Genomic DNA, 19,172 nt, shown 5'->3' on the forward strand with positions numbered 1-19,172 from the left:
CGTACTGGCGCTCCTATTCTGGGCGGCTCTCATGGCCCTCAGCTAAATTTGGGGGACGGAGGGGAGTGAAGGGAGACCCGTTGGATGTTGGGAATGTCAGGGTGGGGGTGGGGATGGGGGGGTGGGGGGGCGAGGGTTCATGACAAGCCCCCTCCTCCTTGAACGATCATGTGTCTTCATTGTAGGGCCGCCATTGTGCAAAGTCATAAAGCAAAATGGTGATGGTGGTGGTCTTCTTCAAGGGACTTTATTTGAAACTCCCATTAACGCTCTTCTAAAGTGGATATAAAAAATACCCCTGTTCAAATGCCAGGTTTTTGTGATAAACAATGAATGTGACCTTTCACCTTTACAACTCAAAAGACAAAATTTGAGAGGAAAATGAAGTGAAATAATGTGGTTGCACATGTGTGCACACCCGCTTATAACTGGGGATGTGGCTTTGTTCAAGAATAGTAAAACTGCACATTTTAGAATGGCCTGTTCAATAATGCATGCATCAATGTTCACCTCACTCGGGTCACGGGGCGTGCTGGGGCCTATACCAGCAATCTTCGGGCGAGAGGCGGGGTACACCCTGAACTGGTCGCCAGCCAATCGACTCACATTCACATTCTTTAATTAACCTACCATGCATGTTCTTGGGATGTTCCTCAACTTTCTCAGTCTTTTTTGCCACCTGTCCCAGCTTTTTTGGAACGTGTTGCAGCCATAAAATTCCAAGTTCATGATTATTGGCTAAAAACAATAACAATGATCAGTTTGAGCATTAAATATCTTGTCTTTGTAGTGTATTCAATTAAATATAGGTTGAACATAATTGGCAAATCATTGTATTCTGTTTTAATTCATATTTACCACAACGTCCCAACTTCATTGGAATATATATATATATATACACATACACACACACACACACATACAGTGGGTCGGAAAGTATTCAGACCCCCTTAAAATTTTCACTCTTTGTTATCCTGCAGCCATTTGCTAAAATCATTTTAAGTTCATTTTTTCCCCTCGTTAATGTACACACAGCACCCCATATTGACAGAAAAAAACGAAATTGTTGATTTTTTTGCAGATTAAAAAAGAAAAACTGAAATATCAGCCATAAGTATTCAGACCCTTTCGTCTGACACTCGTATATTTAACTCTTCTACCTTTTTCACTTGTAATAATTTGCCATTATCTTCTTTTTCATCCTGCTATTCCTCTTCTCCTTGTTCACCTTTCTTCTTCATCTTCTCCTTGGATGAACATCCTCTTCCAGTACTGACTTCTTCTTTTTCTTGATTGGCTATCGACCAGTCCATATGGGATAGGCTCCGATTGAGCCGTGACCCGAACTAGGACGAGTGGTGTCGATTATAGAAAATGAATCCAATACCGCGCCCTAGAGGACATTCTTTAAAGGTGCAGAAAAATTGTACACTAGTACTGTTAGCAATACTACTTTTATTTTTGGACTATTTTTAGATAGAAACATTTGATATCAAATAAGTCATGAAGCCAGTGTTGTCTGAAGTTCACTGATTGTATATTATTATTATATGAATGATTTCATATTTTGAACCAATGCATCATTTTTATCTATCAAAGACTGTATGTGTTTATGATTTGTCACTCAAAGTGCATCTCATTTACAAGCAGCTTTTCTAAATCTATTTTTTGAATACATTTTTATATGTTGGCCAGAGTTGAAAAACACACACACACCATTTTTGGATTTCATTTATTTAACCTTCCAGCATATACAGAAGAGGAATGTGTTACAATTAGTAAACAAAAATAGCAACTTTGCTGTCGTATTAATCTATTAAAAAATAGATATATAATTGTACCGGGCTTGTGACCATGTATAATATAATACAAGTGTGATCTTCATCATAACTATATGCAACATTCACAGCATTGTATAAAACTATCTTTTATAATATAGTACGTAAGGAGATTTTACCAAAAGAAAACTGTACAGTTTTATATTACTAAAAGCAGTGATTAATGATTGCATATTAAGAAAATGAGTACAAATATATTGTGACAGATATTAATAGAATAAACAGTACAGTAATCCCCCACATAAATGGGGTTCACTATTTTAATTCACCTTTTTTTTTTTTATTTTTTTTTTTTATGTGGAACCTATCCCCAGCTATTCACTGAAAACTAATAACCTGTTTGCGGTTTTCGGGCTCTTTCTGAAATGCCCGAAGCTGTCACAAGATGGCACTAAAGCCCTGTCTCACAGCAAAGTAGTACACGGTGTCATGGGGCGTCGAAGTGATACATCCCGATTGAAAGACAAGCTTTGTATGTCGGGGTGGAGCTACGTTTAGCCTACGTTTATTAGTGGAAGAAGTGATGAGAGAGTCTCCGCCGCATGTGCGTGTACACGCACACTTCGGGTGCATTTTTTGGAAAATCAACCCATAGGCCATTTAATTTTAAGGGTAATGTTTCAAAGAAGATTTTAAAATGATACTTAAGTTTTTTTGGATCACAGTTTGTGGTATGTTTACAGTACTTAAAACTAGTAATATCGGCAATTATAACTTCATTCATCAATTATAAATTCATTTCATTTTGGGGGGGGGGGGTTGCTCATCATGGCAGGGCTCGGTCCCCATCCCCCTACGAATTGCAGGGCCAAGGAACTATGTTGAAGTGAGTGGAGGAGCTTCATGTAGTGCTTTTCTGCCATCTTGTGGCAGCTATAGACAATTATAAACCTTTTTGCAGGGGGCATCAAATACTTGTGCTAGGACCCTAACCCCACAAAGAGTGGGGGATTCCTGTATTGCTCTATGAACAACCATGTGAGCTGATGAATATTTCTATACAGCCCTAATAAATATAAAAAACATATACAAGTGTTTGATGTCAATTAGACGAAAGCACCACATCCAGTTCTTTGACGCCGTCTTGGCCGGACGTGAGGCCGCAGCTTCCCGAGAGCGGGCCATCGTTAAAATGGCCGCCCGACCTCGGGACGGCGGCCGGAGAGGGCGGAGCTTGAGCCAGGCCAGGTTTCTTGGGCGGGATGGGAGGAGGGTTTCCCCTGTCCGCCCTGGGGATTGTGGGCGAGCGGACCCCCTGAGGAGAGGCCGCCGCCCGGCCCGCGACGGGGGACAAGGGGGCCGCCAAGCAGCGGTAGTCGGTTCCGAAGGGGGAGTGGTTGGGTGCCGAGAGTTTGGGTGTCTGCTGCGTGGTGGTGAAGCGGGACAGAACTTGGGTGACGGTGCTGCGGGCCATCTGCTTGCTGGACTCGGCCGGAGGAGGCGGGGAGGTGCCGGGGGAGGGCTGGGTGGACTCGAGGTCGGGGGGCACCGTCTGGAACTTGTGGCGGGCGGCGTGGAAGCGCTGGTTGATTCCGGCTTGGTAGGAGGACTTGCAAACCGCAGGACCACTCGGACGTTTAGTTAAGACGGGGGAAGTGCACGGGGAGGAACTCAGAGTCTGGTGACCTGCAGGATTACCATTTGGCGGTCCGCCATTAAGACCCTCGACGGCCTCTGTCGCAAAATGATGCCCGTTGACTTTTGTCTCCACAGTTCCCCGGTGGCCTTCCTCCTTGTTGTGTTCCTGCTTAGTTTCTGCCGTCTTCTTTCCTAACGGAACTTTTGTGGCCCACTGCTCACAGTCCTCTTGAACGTCTGCCACCACGCTGACAACGTTCAGCTTTCTCTGAAGCTCCTCCACCTCCAAATATACAACGACACCATTCAAAATATCTGTATAAATTGTGTGCCATCCCTCCGACATAACGACATGAGTGTAACCCACCTGCTGCTGCAGTCTAGCGCAGTGCGCCTCCTCCTTCTTGAGTCGCGAGCGCAGCTGCTCGCGCTCCGTGTCGAACTCGGCCAGCTGCTCCTCCACCCTGGCCTCCATCCTCAGCGCTCGCCTCCTCTCCTCCTCCAGCTCCTCCTTCAGGCGCTGGCAGGCCTCCCTCTCCTGAGTGACACCCAAAAGGTGAAGCGTGAAATCGGGAGAACATTCGAATATTCCAAAGATGTATTTGGAAACGGTGGCCACCTTGTCCAGCTTGCGTCCGGCCTCAGCGAGGCGGTGGCCCTCCTCCAGGGCTCTGGCACTGGCCCACTTGCATTCTTTGGCCAGAGCGCAGGAGAGCTGCTTGTGCTGTGCTCGCTCCTCCTCCAGCTGATCAATGACGCGCCGCTGTTCTTTTTCCAAACGCCGCACCTGGCTGCGCTCAAATTCCAGCTATGGCGAAGAAAAGAGTCACCAGACGAAATGATCCAAATTGTTAAGGACATACAGGTACATCTAAATCAATGTCAATAGTGTCAAAAGCTTAATTTAGTGAGGTAGTTCAATTCAAAAAGTGAAACTCATTATAGCGATGCAGTACACAGTGAAATTTAAAAAAAACAAATATATATATATATATATATATGTATATGTATAATTTGGATGATTATCGCTCACAGCAAACAAAAACCCAAAATTCACCACCTCTAGAAAGTAGACTATTATAAAAAGAATCAATAAACTGACACTGATTTTTAATGTAGAAATTAGGCAGGAATTTGTCCTCTGTAAAGTGTTTTCCCCAACTGTTTAATGGGTCTATATCATGTATGAGGACTGAAATCAAATGACTTTTCTAACAAATTCAAATGTACTGTAATGTACTCGAAGTACAAGTTGTTTACACCACTGTTAATAATTATAATTATAGGCCGTCATAAAAATGTTTCGGAGGGCGTGGGGGGCACGTAAGGGGCGTCCATTACTTAGCAAATAGCAACAATTTGCATCAAGGCCTGGTCTTTAGCCACCGCTAATAGCAGCTTTCACCCGATAATTGGCGTGGGGAACAGCTCACCTGCTGTTGCAAGCGCTCCCGCTCCTTCTCAAGGATGTAGGTGACGTCGTCACCTTCGGCCGTGTCCTCGGCGTGCTTCCTCTTCTCCTCCTCCAGGTCCATGATAACCTAAGAAGAACAAGACAGAGATCAACTAGGCTAGACAAACTCTTTCATGACACCAACCCCTCCTGGCTCAGTGTGACTGCGCCTTAAGCTCACTCGTAATTCAAATCTTGGCTTGCAACAGGAAAAAAGGAAAAGTGTCACGGAGGCAGGCTTTTGTTCTTCGCCTTTGATCCTGGACACCCACATTTTGACTGCGCTGTAGCCTATTGCAGCTTCTCCATACACATTTTGCAGCCTTCTGAAAACATTTACTGGCGGTTCCCCTTCCCAAAGGAGAAATTCAATCACATCTCGCCGCTTCTGGCAGGCATCCGACGACGACATCATTTCCGAAATGGCTGACAGGAACACGACAGGCTTAATTAAACAAAGCTTTAAACTATAAACCATAAACATTTCTGGGGAAAAAAATTCAATTGTGGCTCATTACTTTCCGACAGCCGCTTGTATATCATCAAGTTTGAGAATGGGTTGGGTTGAGGTGGCATGTACAGGGACACTTTATTCGTGAAGTTCCATTCCCATAGCAATCACAACCCCAATTTGTACACGTCGGCACACGCCACCGTCTATTACTGACCTACGCCAACGCAGTCGTAAAGTCATAAATACACTAATACAGAATACTGCACTATGCTCAATTATTTGATCGTATGTCTGGAGGATTTGACAGCGTAAGCTTTGCACTTTTTGTAAGCGTATAATTCCTTCCTGCCCACGGCTCGCCAATTGACATTGGAGCAGCGTTGCAAACTTTCCACCTGGCAAGAAATTTTACTGTCCTCAGCTGCAGTTCAGCATGAGTTGGAGAAGCTGATGGTGATCAAAGTTTGCCTGTTTCGACTTCACGTTGTTGAGCATTCAAATCTTTTGCTTCAAGCCTTCAAACAACCTGAAGTCGGATCACTCTCCGAAAGATCCGCTAAATCAAGCTTTTGTCGATGTCGAGGTTCCAGTACAGACCTCTGCATAGACGTTCCCTGGCTTTGCACTTTATTCTGCACATTATCGCTACCTACGGGACTGGCAGAATTAGGCAATCTACACAACACTCTATATGGTGTCATGTTTTTTTTAAAATTTGTATTCGGAAAAAAGACACAAATTTAGTATCCTCATGGGAATTTTATTCCAATGTGTCCTTGGCTTCCAGCAGATTTCCGTTACTATGGCGCTGACGTAATTCTAAACAGAAGAGACAAACCCACTAGCGTTTGAAGAGGTGCCTTTGCTGTCCAGTGTCGACCGCCATTAATTAAGCTGTGTTTTACTGTGCCGTTCATCCAGACCCACCATTCTGTGCCTGCTTTCCGCTGCTGCCAGCTGGGCCAGCATTTTTTCCTGCATCCTCCTGCAGTGGCTCACCACCAGCTTGAGCACCACCAACGGGTTGGAGGTGGCCGGGCGGTCCTTGCCCCGGTGGGCCCCCACGGCCTCCCCGTCTCTCTGCAGGGCCAGGAACGGATCACTGAGGTCGTAGCGGCCGTAGCGCTCCTGCACGAATAACTCTTTGCGCTGGGCCTGATGATGACAGAAGAGGTGAGGATGTAGTGCTTGCGGTAATTGTGGTTCATATTCACACGCCGCAAAAGAGCCGCGGTGAAGCAACAGATGGCGAGGGCCTGGTTCTGGGCCTTGGGCCAGAGATGTCCGAAAGCAGGTGATGCAGCGGCAAGATGGTTCGTGGTGTGAAAAGGAAGGGTGATTGAGTTTGGGGGTGGGGGGGTCAACAAAAGAGGATCAAGAGATTAGAGAGAACGCAATCCTCTTTGGCAGAGGGACTACAGAGCGCCCGATGACTGATAATTAGATAAGAGGACAGAGTTGTCAAGAAGCCGGGTGGCGCATCTGAGGTTGTGGATTCCCGCTGCCACAGATTCTTTTCATGATACTTCTGAATAGCTTGGCACATCTGTAATTCCTTGTCAGAAATAAACCTAAAGGCCCAAAACAGAACCGATAACCATATATTTACTGCTGTGCTCGTAGTTTGCAGCAAACAACTGTGCAAACTAATCAAGTGTCAGGAGTGTAACAGTACATGTATTTGTAAATATTGGACAAGGGACGACAGCGACATGACTTGTGTTATCCTACTGTGAAGAGTCTCACCTCTCGAGCACATGCAGCCTAACTCTAGTCCGAACTCCTTTTCCACCAATTTGTCAAACTCAAGGGTGAGTACATCACTTTTATTCTCTTTGAATTAGTCAGAGGTCGCGTTATTGAAAGGAAAAAAAACAAAAACGAGGTGACTAATTTCGAAGTATCTTCCAGCAAAGAGGGCCCACATCCCTTTTCCTGTTCCTGTCAGTGTGCTAATGTGTCACTTTAGCAAAGAGCTTAGATCAGCCTTTCCATTCTGGGTACTTGTGTTGCACAAGGGCACACTTAGTCATTCCCGGTGTTCATCACTGCGGCGGTGGCGGGTTTGGACAGAAAACCAATAAAAGTCACAAAAATCAATGCTTACGCTGCACTCGTTTCCATTAGTCTGCTCCATTGTAACTCGAGGGACTGCCAGAAAAACAAATCATGTATTTGAAAAAAATAATCCATTTGAAAACTATGACAGTTGATCAACAGATCTAAACGTTGACGTCAAATACCTCGGCAGTCATGTCTCGGGTATCATAAAAAAAAATCTTTATTTGATTGCACAATTGTAGGATTATGATCACGGAGCTCATTGTTTAGTCTAAGAGTGACAGCAGCTGCCGTGCTACTGCATTCTGGGTATCTGCTCTTGCTATCGCTCCTCTTCCTTGCTAGGCATTAACTGCAATGGCGACTATACACTGTACATCAGTGCTGTTTCGGCACAAGTTTAAGAGACAGCTTCGCAGTAATCCATCACTGGATCACTCGTAAAAAAGAATTGCCATGCGAAGTTTCATATGGGTGTTTGTGATTTTGCACAAATGAGTCCAAGATCCTCGCCCAGCGGCTACTGCAGATCTGTAGGCCAAAGACGAGGGGAAAAAAACAAACAAACAAACAAACAAAAAAAACCTTCTCATTCAAAGGCGAGCAGCTGCAGGAGTGACTCACGAGAAGTGAAGAGAAAATGCACAGGAAGGTTTACAATTCCGTCGATGGTTATGCAAAATGAAATATTAAGGTTGGAAGAAAAAAATCCCATGGGCTCACCACCTGTGGGAGAGGCCATAGGGGTCGGGTGCAGTGTGAGCTGGGCGGTGGCCGAAGGCGGGGACCTTGGCGATCCGATCCCCGGCTACAGAAGCTGGCTCTAGGGACGTGGAATGTCACCTCTCTGGCAGGGAAGGAGCCCGAGCTGGTGTGTGAGGTCGAGAAGTTCCGACTCGATATAGTCGGACTCGCCTCCACACACACCTGGGGCTCTGGTACCAGTCCTCTCGAGAGGGGTTGGACTCTCTTCCACTCTGGAGTTGCCCATGGTGAGAGGCGCCAAGCAGGTGTGGGTATACTTATTGCCCCCCGGCTCGGCGCCTGTACGTTGGGGTTCACCCCGGTGGACGAGAGGATAGCCTCCCTCCGCCTTCGGGTGGGGGGACGGGTCCTGACTGTTGTTTGTGCCTATGCACCAAACAGCAGTTCAGAGTACCCACCCTTTTTGGAGTCCTTGGAGGGGGTGCTGGAGACCGCTCCCGCTGGGGACTCCATTGTTCTGTTGGGGGACTTCAATGCTCACGTGGGCAATGACAGTGAGACCTGGAAGGGCGCGATTGGGAGGAACGGCCCCCCCCGATCAGAACCCGAGCGGTGTTCTGTTATTGGACTTCTGTGCTCGTCACGGATTGTCCATAACGAACACCATGTTCAAGCATAAGGGTGTCCACACGTGCACTTGGCACCAGGACACCCTAGGTCGCAGTTCGATGATCGACTTTGTGGTCGTGTCATCGGACTTGCGGCCGCATGTCTTGGACACTCGGGTGAAGAGAGGGGCGGAGCTGTCAACTGATCACCACCTGGTGGTGAGTTGGCTCCGATGGTGGGGGAAGATGCCGGTCCGACGTGGCAGGCCCAAACGTATTGTGAGGGTCTGCTGGGAACGTCTGGCAGAATCCCCTGTCAGAAGGAGTTTCAACTCCCACCTCCGACAGAACTTTGCTCATGTTCCGGGGGAGGCGGGGGACATCGAGTCCGAGTGGACCATGTTCCGCGCCTCCATTGCTGAGGCGGCCGACCGGAGCTGTGGCCGTAAGGTGGTCGGTGCCTGTCGTGGCGGCAATCCCCGAACCCGTTGGTGGACACCAACGGTGAGGGATGCCGTCAAGCTGAAGAAGGAGTCCTATCGGGCCTTTTTGGCCTGTGGGACTCCTGAGGCAGCTGATGGGTACCGGCTGGCCAAGCGGAATGCAGCTCTGGTGGTCGCTGAAGCAAAAACCCGGGCATGGGAGGAGTTCGGTGAGGCCATGGAGAAAGACTTCCGGACGGCTTCGAGGAAATTCTGGTCCACCATCCGACGTCTCAGGAGAGGAAAGCAGTGCACCACCAACACTGTGTATAGTGGGGATGGGGCGCTGCTGACCTCGACTCGGGACGTTGTGAGTCGGTGGGGAGAATACTTCGAAGACCTCCTCAATTCCACCGACACGCCTTCCCATGGGGAAGCAGAGTGTGGGTTCTCTGAGGCGGGCTCTCCTATCTCTGGGTTTGAGGTCACCGAGGTAGTTAAAAAGCTCCTCGGTGGCAGGGCCCCGGGGGTGGATGAGATTCGCCCGGAGTTCCTAAAGGCTCTGGATGTTGTGGGGCTGTCCTGGTTGACACGCCTCTGCAACATCGCATGGACATCGGGGACAGTGCCTCTGGATTGGCAGACTGGGGTGGTGGTCCCCCTTTTTAAGAAGGGGGACCGGAGGGTGTGTTCCAACTACAGGGGGATCACACTGCTCAGCCTCCCTGGTAAGGTCTATTCAGGGGTGCTGGAGAGGAGGGTCCGTCGGGAAGTCGAATCTCAGATTCAGGAGGAGCAGTGTGGTTTTCGTCCTGGCCGTGGAACAGTGGACCAGCTCTACACCCTCGGCAGGGTCCTCGAGGGTGCATGGGAGTTCGCCCAACCAGTCTACATGTGTTTTGTGGACTTGGAGAAGGCGTTCGACCGTGTCCCTCGGGGAGTCCTGTGGAGAGTGCTTCGGGAGTATGGGGTACCGAACCCCCTGATACGGGCTGTTCGGTCCCTGTACGACCGGAGTCAGAGTTTGGTCCGCATATCCAGTAGTAAGTCGAACTCGTTCCCGGTGAGGGTTGGACTCCGCCAAGGCTGCCCTTTGTCGCCGATTCTGTTTTTTATGGACAGAATTTCTAGGCGCAGCCGAGGCGTAGAGGGGGTCCGGTTTGGTGGCCTCAGTATTGCATCTCTGCTTTTTGCAGATGATGTGGTTCTGTTGGCTTCATCAAGCCGTGACCTCCAACTCTCATTGGAGCAGTTTGCAGCCGAGTGTGAAGCGGCTGGGATGAGAATCAGCACCTCCAAATCTGAGACCATGGTCCTCAGTCGGGAAAGGGTGGCATGCAATCTCCAGGTCGGGGATGAGATCCTGCCCCAAGTGGAGGAATTCAAGTATCTTGGGGTCTTGTTCACGAGTGAGGGAAGAATGGAACGGGAGATCGACAGGCGGATCGGTGCAGCGTCTGCAGTGATGCGGACTTTGTATCGGTCCGTTGTGGTAAAGAAAGAGCTAAGCCGAAAGGCGAAGCTCTCAATTTACCGGTCGATCTTCGTTCCTACCCTCACCTATGGTCATGAGCTGTGGGTCGTGACCGAAAGAACAAGATCCCGGATACAAGCGGCCGAAATGAGTTTCCTCCGCAGGGTGTCCGGGCTCTCCCTTAGAGATAGGGTGAGAAGCTCGGTCATCCGGGAGGATCTCAGAGTAGAGCCGCTACTCCTCCGCATTGAGAGGAGCCAGATGAGGTGGCTGGGGCATCTGATTCGGATGCCTCCCGGACGCCTCCCTGGTGAGGTGTTCCGGGCATGTCCCACCGGGAGGAGACCCCGGGGACGACCCAGGACGCGCTGGAGAGACTACATCCTTCGGCTGGCCTGGGAACGCCTCGGGATCCCCCCGGAAGAGCTGGATGAAGTGGCTGGGGAGAGGGTAGTCTGGGCGTCCCTGCTGAAGCTACTGCCCCCGCGACCCGACCCGGATAAGCGGTAGAGAATGGATGGATGGATAGATGGATGGAAGAAAAAAAGTTTCATTAATCTCACTACTTTCACTGCAGCCGAGATACTGTATCTTTTTCCAGATTCTAAGAAGAGAACAGTGAACAAGAAGCCTTTGTCGCTGTGGTGATTTGTGGATTAGATTTCTCACATGACCTTGGCTGGCTTGGAACAGATGCACTTTTCAACTGTGTGGGACGGCCCAAAAAGAATTTGGCCTGATGTCGTTCTCCTGATAATCATCCATGTGAACACAAAGAGCACCCAAGATTCCTTCATGGCATTTCAGCAGAAAATGGGCAGGATACACAAATATGAATTCCGGAGAGGAAAAATATGAAATATAGAGAAAACGAGGTGACTGCAAATACAATCCTTAAGTTAACACTGCTTTTTTTTTTTTTTTTTTAATGTTTGATAACAATTGAAAATCATGATTGTGCATCAACCGAACTTAACCTCTGTAAAATACATTGGCAATCTAACACTGGATATCATTAAAAAACACATTCTTACTTTGACGTTGCGACTTAACCTTTCAGCTTACATGTCACATAAAATCAATCGTACTTTTTGTGCGATAGAAGGGGGAAAACATCCTTATAGGCAAAGGAAAACAAACTTTTCAGGACAAGAATATGTTGTAGGTACCCACACTAATCTAAACACAGTATTCTGATAATATTGGGTTTGCGGAATAAGAATTAAACAGATACATTTAGCAATTTTCACGGATCCCGGGGTACAGCCACGTTGGGCAATATCGCCCTCTGCTGTCGACTGAAATTAACGTCACAAGTGCCCCCGTGCTTTGCGTCACGTGAGCATAGCGGGCTTGTTATGTTAATTTCCACAGCAGAGGGCTACATCCATCCATCCAAACATCCATTTTCTGAGCCGCTTCTCCTCACTCGGGTCGCGGGCGTGCCGGAGCCGATCCCAGCTGTCATCGGGCAGGAGGCCCGCGGGGTACACCCTGAACTGGTTGCCGGCCAATCGCAGGCCACAGAGGGCTACAATATATTAAAAATCAATGGGCTTTTGACTTTGGCACGGGTTGAAAACTGGTTCATGTAGTGCTCCACCCCACAGTCGTGGCATGCCCCAGGCTAAGTGGTGACCACTTTTCCTGAAGAGAGCGTTTCTTAGGATTGATTGGACCCTCCATAGTGTCAACAGGGGCGCATTGATGCCAGTCCGGACCTGAATGGGTTAACAGTTTGGCTGATGTTTATTTGCTCGCGTGGAGTCATCGGACACCCAGCGCGCTGGAGCTCTTCTTGCCTTAGATGGCCACGTCCCGGGAGGCAGGCAGGAATGCGGTCTGGAGGTCTAGACATAACACAGGACGCTTTGGCACGAAGCCTTTGGAGCGCTCCAAACACTTTGGCAGAGCACGGTGGATTAGAATAAACGTTTTCGCAGAGGTGTGGGCACTATTTTGTGGAATTTCCATCTCTTTCCCTCTCTCTCCTTTTTATTAGGCAACAGAACCTCTTCAATGCACAAGCGTGTGAGCAAAGGACTGTGGGAAATAACCCGGGAATCCTTTAATTGAATTGCAGCATTAATCCCGCTAAAGTAAGACACGGCGAGGTCACGGCGGGCCGCTAAGCGTCAAACACGACAGTGGCCGGGCCATGTTTCTCCATTGAAGCTCATAAGCCGGTTGATTTATGCGGTTATGAGACAAAATCCCAAAAGGATGCGAACACTCACACAGGTTCGAATGGACGAGCTTCTCATTGCGATGCTTCGGGAACAACAGGAAGCAGGGGAAGTTTATACGGCTACTTAGCCTAATTATCTTGGCTCGAGCTGAACATAAACCGGACGTGAGTGCTGAAACGTATTTTAACAGGCATTCGAGGTCTTTCAAATGAACCTGTTAAAAACTTCAACTGGCACTCGCTGAAAGTAAAACGATCATGTCGTCACAGTCCAATGAAATGCAGGCATATCAAATTTCTTTTTTTTGCTGAAACCCAACAAAAACGTTTGTTTGTGTTTCAGATTATGAAAAATAAAAAACAATAATCACATGACTTGGAGATGCTGTTCATGTGGTAAAAACGACAAGTAAACCTGTCTCCAAATTGTGTGATTTTTGTTTGTGTGTTTATTTGTTTGCTTTTAGTCAAAACCCTAACACAAACTGCTGTCATTGTATTCTGAATTTTAAAAAAAATGTATCATAAGATTTAGAGACACTTTTCATGCGGGCTGAACATATATCAGTAGAGTATAAATTCTGTGCTTTTATTTTTGGATGTTTTTACCCAAAACCCAACAAAATTGTGTTATTTTAATGTGTTGTTTCAGGTAATAAAAAGAAAATGTAAAAAATGACTGACGTTGAAACTGAATCAAATTACGTGTTTGTCTTGAACAAAAACGAACATTTAATTTATATTTGATGTCGTTCCAATATTTGAAAAAAAATCTAACTATTTGGAGATACTTTTCACGTGTAAAAAGTGACTAAACATTCTTCAACTTATGTGAGGTTTTTGGTTTCAGTTTAGATAAATAATAAAAACAAACAAAATCACAATATTTTGTGATGCTTTTCTTGTGGGGGGGGGGAAAAATCATCAGACATGAAATTTCATTTTATAACAATTTGGCGAATCATTTAAAGTTTAAAAGAAAAGTAATTTTAAAAAAAATGTCTGTGAATAAGATGACTCAGAGAGCACAGACGTCCGCCAAGTCTTGGTCACCTGGGAAATAAACAGCGGGAATGACTGGCTCCTATCTTGGCGCTTTATCACTAAAAATAACATCTCGAATTCAATTGGGCAAAACAAAAATTAATCCAATCTCAAAGATAGAAAAAAAAATATCAAAAATGTGAATTTCTTTGCCACATTAAAATTTGGATCAGATCGACCTAAAACTTGGATGTGACCGTTGCTGTCAACGACAGCTTTGACTTCCTTGGCAGACGACGTGGTCGTCCTGATGTACGCGAGTGCAACTACCTTGAGCGCGTCAATGACCATGTCTCGTGCTTCCAGCTCTCCTTCCAGGATGCTAAAGAGCATCAGCAGCTCCGGCTTGGTCAAACTCTCCATGTTCAGCTTGGACTGTTGGGAAGGGTAAAGACACTTCAGGTTTTTTTTTTTTTTTTTAATATACTTTAAAAAGGATGGAAAAAAAGTAAATTTTATATGAAACATCACAGCATCGTTTACATACGGTCTCCATAATCCATAAAGACTAAGTGCTAAATGCAACAGCGGAAACCATTAGAATACTGGAAATACCTCAAATAGTGACCATGCACAAATGAATTGCTGGACACGGGATCCACTTGAAAAAAAAAAAAAAAAAAAAAAGACCACACACCTCACATAGATGCCTCCCTCTTAACCTCACGAGAAGAACAAAGCTGGAATTACCTTTATACACGCCATTACCACAATACATAGCCTGTAGAAGGGATGTGGCATCTGTAAAGCTGTAGTTGATCGTGGGTTTGGAAGAGCGGAAGTGCACAAAGTAGAGATTTTATATGATGCGGGACTAAACAAAAGCAGTACAGTCCAGAATGAAATACGCATATTAATAAAATTGTATTTGTACAAATAAATAAAATAAACTGAATACTGTATTGTGTTGGTATCTGTGCTCCGTTCAAATAGATGCTGTGCCACAATTAGTCGTCAGACACTTTTTGACAAAACACACTGCCACGAAAAACCAAAAATATATGAAATATTACATTAAAAACGTATTATAACAGGCCTACCAACTGCCCCAGAAGCTCGGCACGATGTGCAGTAACATAAATAAACATGCCCCGCAGCCACTGTATGAGAAAATACTGTAAATCACATCATTTTGGTTTCTCTGCCCCATTCATAATGGTTACAGTAACAATTTAGCGTGCGTGTGTGAAAATGCCTTGCGGTCTCTTTGTAGCGTGGCCGCGCTGTAATCTCACAGCTGTGTTGCTTTTGCAGACCTGCGGCTCCCCAAACGTCCCTCCGCGCTTCCAAGCCTGTCAAACGTGTGCGGGCTGACATCTCCCCCCCCCCCTGCAAAAAAGAGCATCAAAGCCACATCTTCTCTTCTCTAACCACAGACTGTACTTGACACCTCTAACACAGGTAGCTCACGTTCTAAACGTCATCTCATGGCACTTGAGAGGCAGGGATTTCTCCACAACTTTCCACATCATGAAGTCATCAGGGGAAGGTGGGAGAGGGCGGTTGCATAATGAGAGACAGCAGCGGCAACCGGCCTCACTTCATAAGAAAGCTGCAAAATTTCCCACGCATATTTTTATCACGACACAGTATGAACTTGAAGTGGAGGAGCTTTGCCGTAAAAGGAGACCCAACGTTATCGCCCCATCAAAAGCCGTACTGCGGAATCGTCCACGTTGACCAAATTAGTGGTTGTTTTTTTGTGATGTCATAACAAATGAGCACCAATTGTATCAGAAAATATTTTCAGAATTGTTTTTCTTGTTAAAAAGAAATTCTGAAGCATAAAAAAAAACGTATTTACATACCAAAATTTCCTGACCCATTGAACTTTTTATATTTTTTTTCTTGACTCTCCAAATTTGCTGAAACATTTTCATTTTTTTGAAATCCCCAAATTAAATAATATAAAAAATATACAAATAATGAATTAAACCATTTTGACGTACCAACATTTTTGTCCACTTTTCTAAAACATTCAAAAAAATTATTTCCATCAATAAAAAAATCATAAGAAATGTTTTAATGGTTCTTTTTAATCCCACCCCCCTCCCAGTTTTCTTACATATTTTCAAAACATTTTATCTTTAACTTTAAATTTTTGACTTTTTTTTTTTTTTTTTTTAAACTGAAATAAAGTTTTGTCGAATACATTTTCAATAAATAGTACATTGCCTCCCCCCCATCCCAAAATGTTCTGAAACATTCAAACAGATGACTCGGGGTGAGGTGTCCTGGCTGGTCCACTTGTTTTCTGAGCAATCCATGACCACCACGGCAATGACAGAGCTGCTCCTAATTACAAGCCAGCATAGCATGGAGCTGATTCGCCAGCTGTTAGTTTAAGCTCGCATGACTGCACAGAGTTGCTTTCAAACGATGAGTGACAGTCCGTCCCCACGTCTTCTTTTGCGCCGTAAAAGCTGATCCCACTCAGGAGAAGAAGGCCCGCAGTGTTCTCGCCATCAGTCAGGCTCAACCGCAGGGCTAAATGCTAATTAAACGATGGCGTACACGTTGGCCGCTAGCTTTGCCTTTTACAAGCCCCGCTTGCTAATATAACTGGCCTCGCTGATTATGGCAGAGAATCTCCTGATTTTCTTTTTAACGGATTAGCGCAAACTATATGACCACAACTTCTCCAATTTCACTTCCACCCGACCAGCGCCCACCCCCATGACCCTTAATCCTTTAATCGGGGGTTTGTTTGAGGCCAGGTCACTGACAACACACACACACACAACGCCTTTGACTTTAACACACGGTAAAGAACGTGTGTTAAAAAACGTGTGTAAAAAAGAACTGGAGTCTATCCCATGTTACTTTTGGCGAGAAGCGGGGTACACACTGGACTGGTCCCCAATCAGTCACGGGTCAAATCGATTTTCCATGCTTGTCCATCCCAAATGACTTGGCGAGAGAAGCGGGGTCCACCCTGGCTTGGACTGGTCGGCAGTCAATCAGCAGGCCTCATCTATCCATCCATTTTCTTGACAACTTGTCCTCATTATGGTTGCAAGTCACTCCTGACGTTTGGCGAGAGAAGCGGGGTCTACCCTGGACTGGTTGCCAACTCAATTGCATTGCACAGGACCAGTTTCTATTGCGCTTGTTGTCATCAGGGTCGCGGGTGAGATCGACTCTGTCCCGGCTGACTTTTGGTAAGAGAAGCGGGGTTCGCCGTGCACTGGTAGCCAGTCAATCTTAGATTACATGTAAACAAACAACCACTCACATTCACATCTATGTGAAACGTCAGAATCTGCAATGAAGCTAAAATGCATGTTTTTGGGATCCGAGAGGAAATAATAGATTACCTGTAGAAAACCCACGCAAGCACGAGCAAACTCTCATCATTCAAACCCGGAACTTGGCAACATTTAGGCAGATTCTTTAACCACCAGTCCAACGTGCTGCCCTCTACATTTGGCACGTTCAGGAAAAAAAGATTACGAAATCTGGGCATAATCACCTCCCAATAAATTTTATGACGATTTACCACAACAAAGCACAGTTGTGATTACCTCAGCCATGGCAGGTCTATTTCTCCTGTATTAAAAAATATATGAACAAATGCAATTTCTTGTCATTTTAACCACTTTTTAAGTAGTTTTGGTGGTGACTATTTGGTGCCGATGGAAGAAATTAGTAATGTTCAGCCTTGGTGGAGGTCTCAATGCCGTTTTAACATTATGATGGAGAAATGACACGTTTTGTCACACTTTTGATTCCACAGGCAGAACTTGAAGTGAAAAGCACATGGGCTGTGTTGAATAAGATCCAGTCAGGCCTGGCTGTGATTTATTTCGTGCATTCGTGTAGTTATTATTACATGATTATCATGATTTGCTGTTGTTTTTGTTGCTGTTGATGATGTGCAGCAGGCCTCAGCAGATGCATCATGTCTGCCTGCTCAATTGGATTTGGACAATATAATTGACTTATACTCTCTCACGGCTACATGTTAACGTCCACATGGAGAAAGACACACAAACGGAGCAAGAAGCAGTCAAATTCAATTATTTTTAGTTTTTATTTGTTTTATGTTTTTGGTGGGGGGCTTGAATGGGCTTTTTCAGACAAACGACTTCGGCCTGCCTCGCTGCCCAAATTTAACAAATTCGCCTCATATTTACAAGTCTGCCCCCCCCCCACTCCGCCCCCCCTCCCCCCCACCAAGCGAAACGAAGCGAACACGCGATAAAACACTGGCGCTCGTCCTCTGCGGCGACATTGAAACATCGTCTTACCTTCATGTGGTCCTTAGCGCTCCTTTCGAAAGTCCGACATGAACTTTTCTCCTCCTTTTCTCCCTAATTTGACTCGTCTTGATTCCGAAGCGAGAGGCAACTCTGAAGTTGGATGGAAGTCTCGTTTAACTGGCAGCCAGGATAGCCAATAGGAGAAACCGTGCAGTGAGACGTGACCAATGAGAGACGAGTTGAGGAAAATAATGGGCGGGGACACTGACGTCCCCGCCTCCTTGGAATAAGTTGGAGTTCTTTGTTTGGCATTCTTGAGCTCCTGGGAGAATCTTCTCAAAAAAGCTTTCTAAAAAGTTTAAAACATTTTAAAATAGTGTACAGACGACTATTTGTAAATGTGACTCAAATATTCCAACATATGAGCACTTACGATGTATTCGCAGACCAAAAGCGGGGACTTTAAATGTCATTGTACTTTATTTTTGTATTCATTTATTTATTATTATTTATTTGTTTTACTGTATCCTTACGGTCACAACATTAGGTACACCTGCACCATTTTATCAACAACCAAACAAAGCGATCCATACGTATAAATGCATAAATGTTGAGACTCAAGAGTTGCCAGTAGAGGGCAACAGTCACATGTTTTCAGTCAGTAGTAGTAGTAGTGGCTCGGCAGGAGACCACATGGAAGTCTTTTGTTTTTTCGCCCCCAACATATAATAATGGCATTGGACGTGCATAGTAACATAATCATTGACAAACTGCAGTCTGCATGATCGGCCAGGCTGCACTGTTGTCTAGTGGGTTGGATGTTTGCCTCACAGTTCTGAGGCTCTGGGTTGGAATTTCAGAGGTGGCCTTTCTGTGTGACGAACAAAGTACATGTCGGCTTGGTCTTACAGCCGTGCAGCAAGTGCAAAGCTGAATAGACATGTCACAATACAGCTCATTTGGGTGTATACCTTATAAAAGTACTTCAAACATACTGTATGTTGTGGCTTGCTCATTACTTTGGAGAAGTCAGTCTTGCATACCGAGTGCTAGCGCATTTCTCTGATCAATGAACCGTCGGAGGACCAATGTGTGTTTGGCCAGCGGGGAATTATTTTGGAATTTAGTTTTGAGGTAATACAATG

At 45.8% G+C, this 19,172-nt stretch overlaps 1 protein-coding gene across 6 annotated transcripts; it reads right to left on the reverse strand.

Annotated features, from left to right (window-relative positions):
- Positions 1-2,106: 2,106 nt before the first annotated feature.
- cttnbp2nla (CTTNBP2 N-terminal like a) lies at positions 2,107-18,223 on the reverse strand. Of its 6 annotated transcripts, none has more exons than XM_061785416.1 (9): positions 18,076-18,216; positions 15,236-15,377; positions 15,082-15,154; positions 14,096-14,200; positions 6,251-6,478; positions 4,850-4,957; positions 4,036-4,224; positions 3,784-3,954; positions 2,107-3,699 (listed from the first exon to the last, which is right to left on the reverse strand). In XM_061785416.1, exons 4-9 carry the CDS (start codon positions 14,186-14,188, stop codon positions 2,881-2,883), a joined length of 1,608 nt encoding a protein of 535 aa, XP_061641400.1. In that variant the 5' UTR covers positions 14,189-14,200; positions 15,082-15,154; positions 15,236-15,377; positions 18,076-18,216; the 3' UTR covers positions 2,107-2,880. The 6 variants fall into 6 exon arrangements, with proteins under 6 accessions (XP_061641400.1, XP_061641398.1, XP_061641397.1 ...); XM_061785414.1 differs by having other exon boundaries at positions 15,021-15,154; XM_061785413.1 differs by having other exon boundaries at positions 15,021-15,377.
- Positions 18,224-19,172: the final 949 nt, after the last annotated feature.

Source organism: Phyllopteryx taeniolatus, chromosome 9 (assembly GCF_024500385.1).
Source record: "Phyllopteryx taeniolatus isolate TA_2022b chromosome 9, UOR_Ptae_1.2, whole genome shotgun sequence".
NCBI lineage: Eukaryota > Metazoa > Chordata > Actinopteri > Syngnathiformes > Syngnathidae > Phyllopteryx > Phyllopteryx taeniolatus.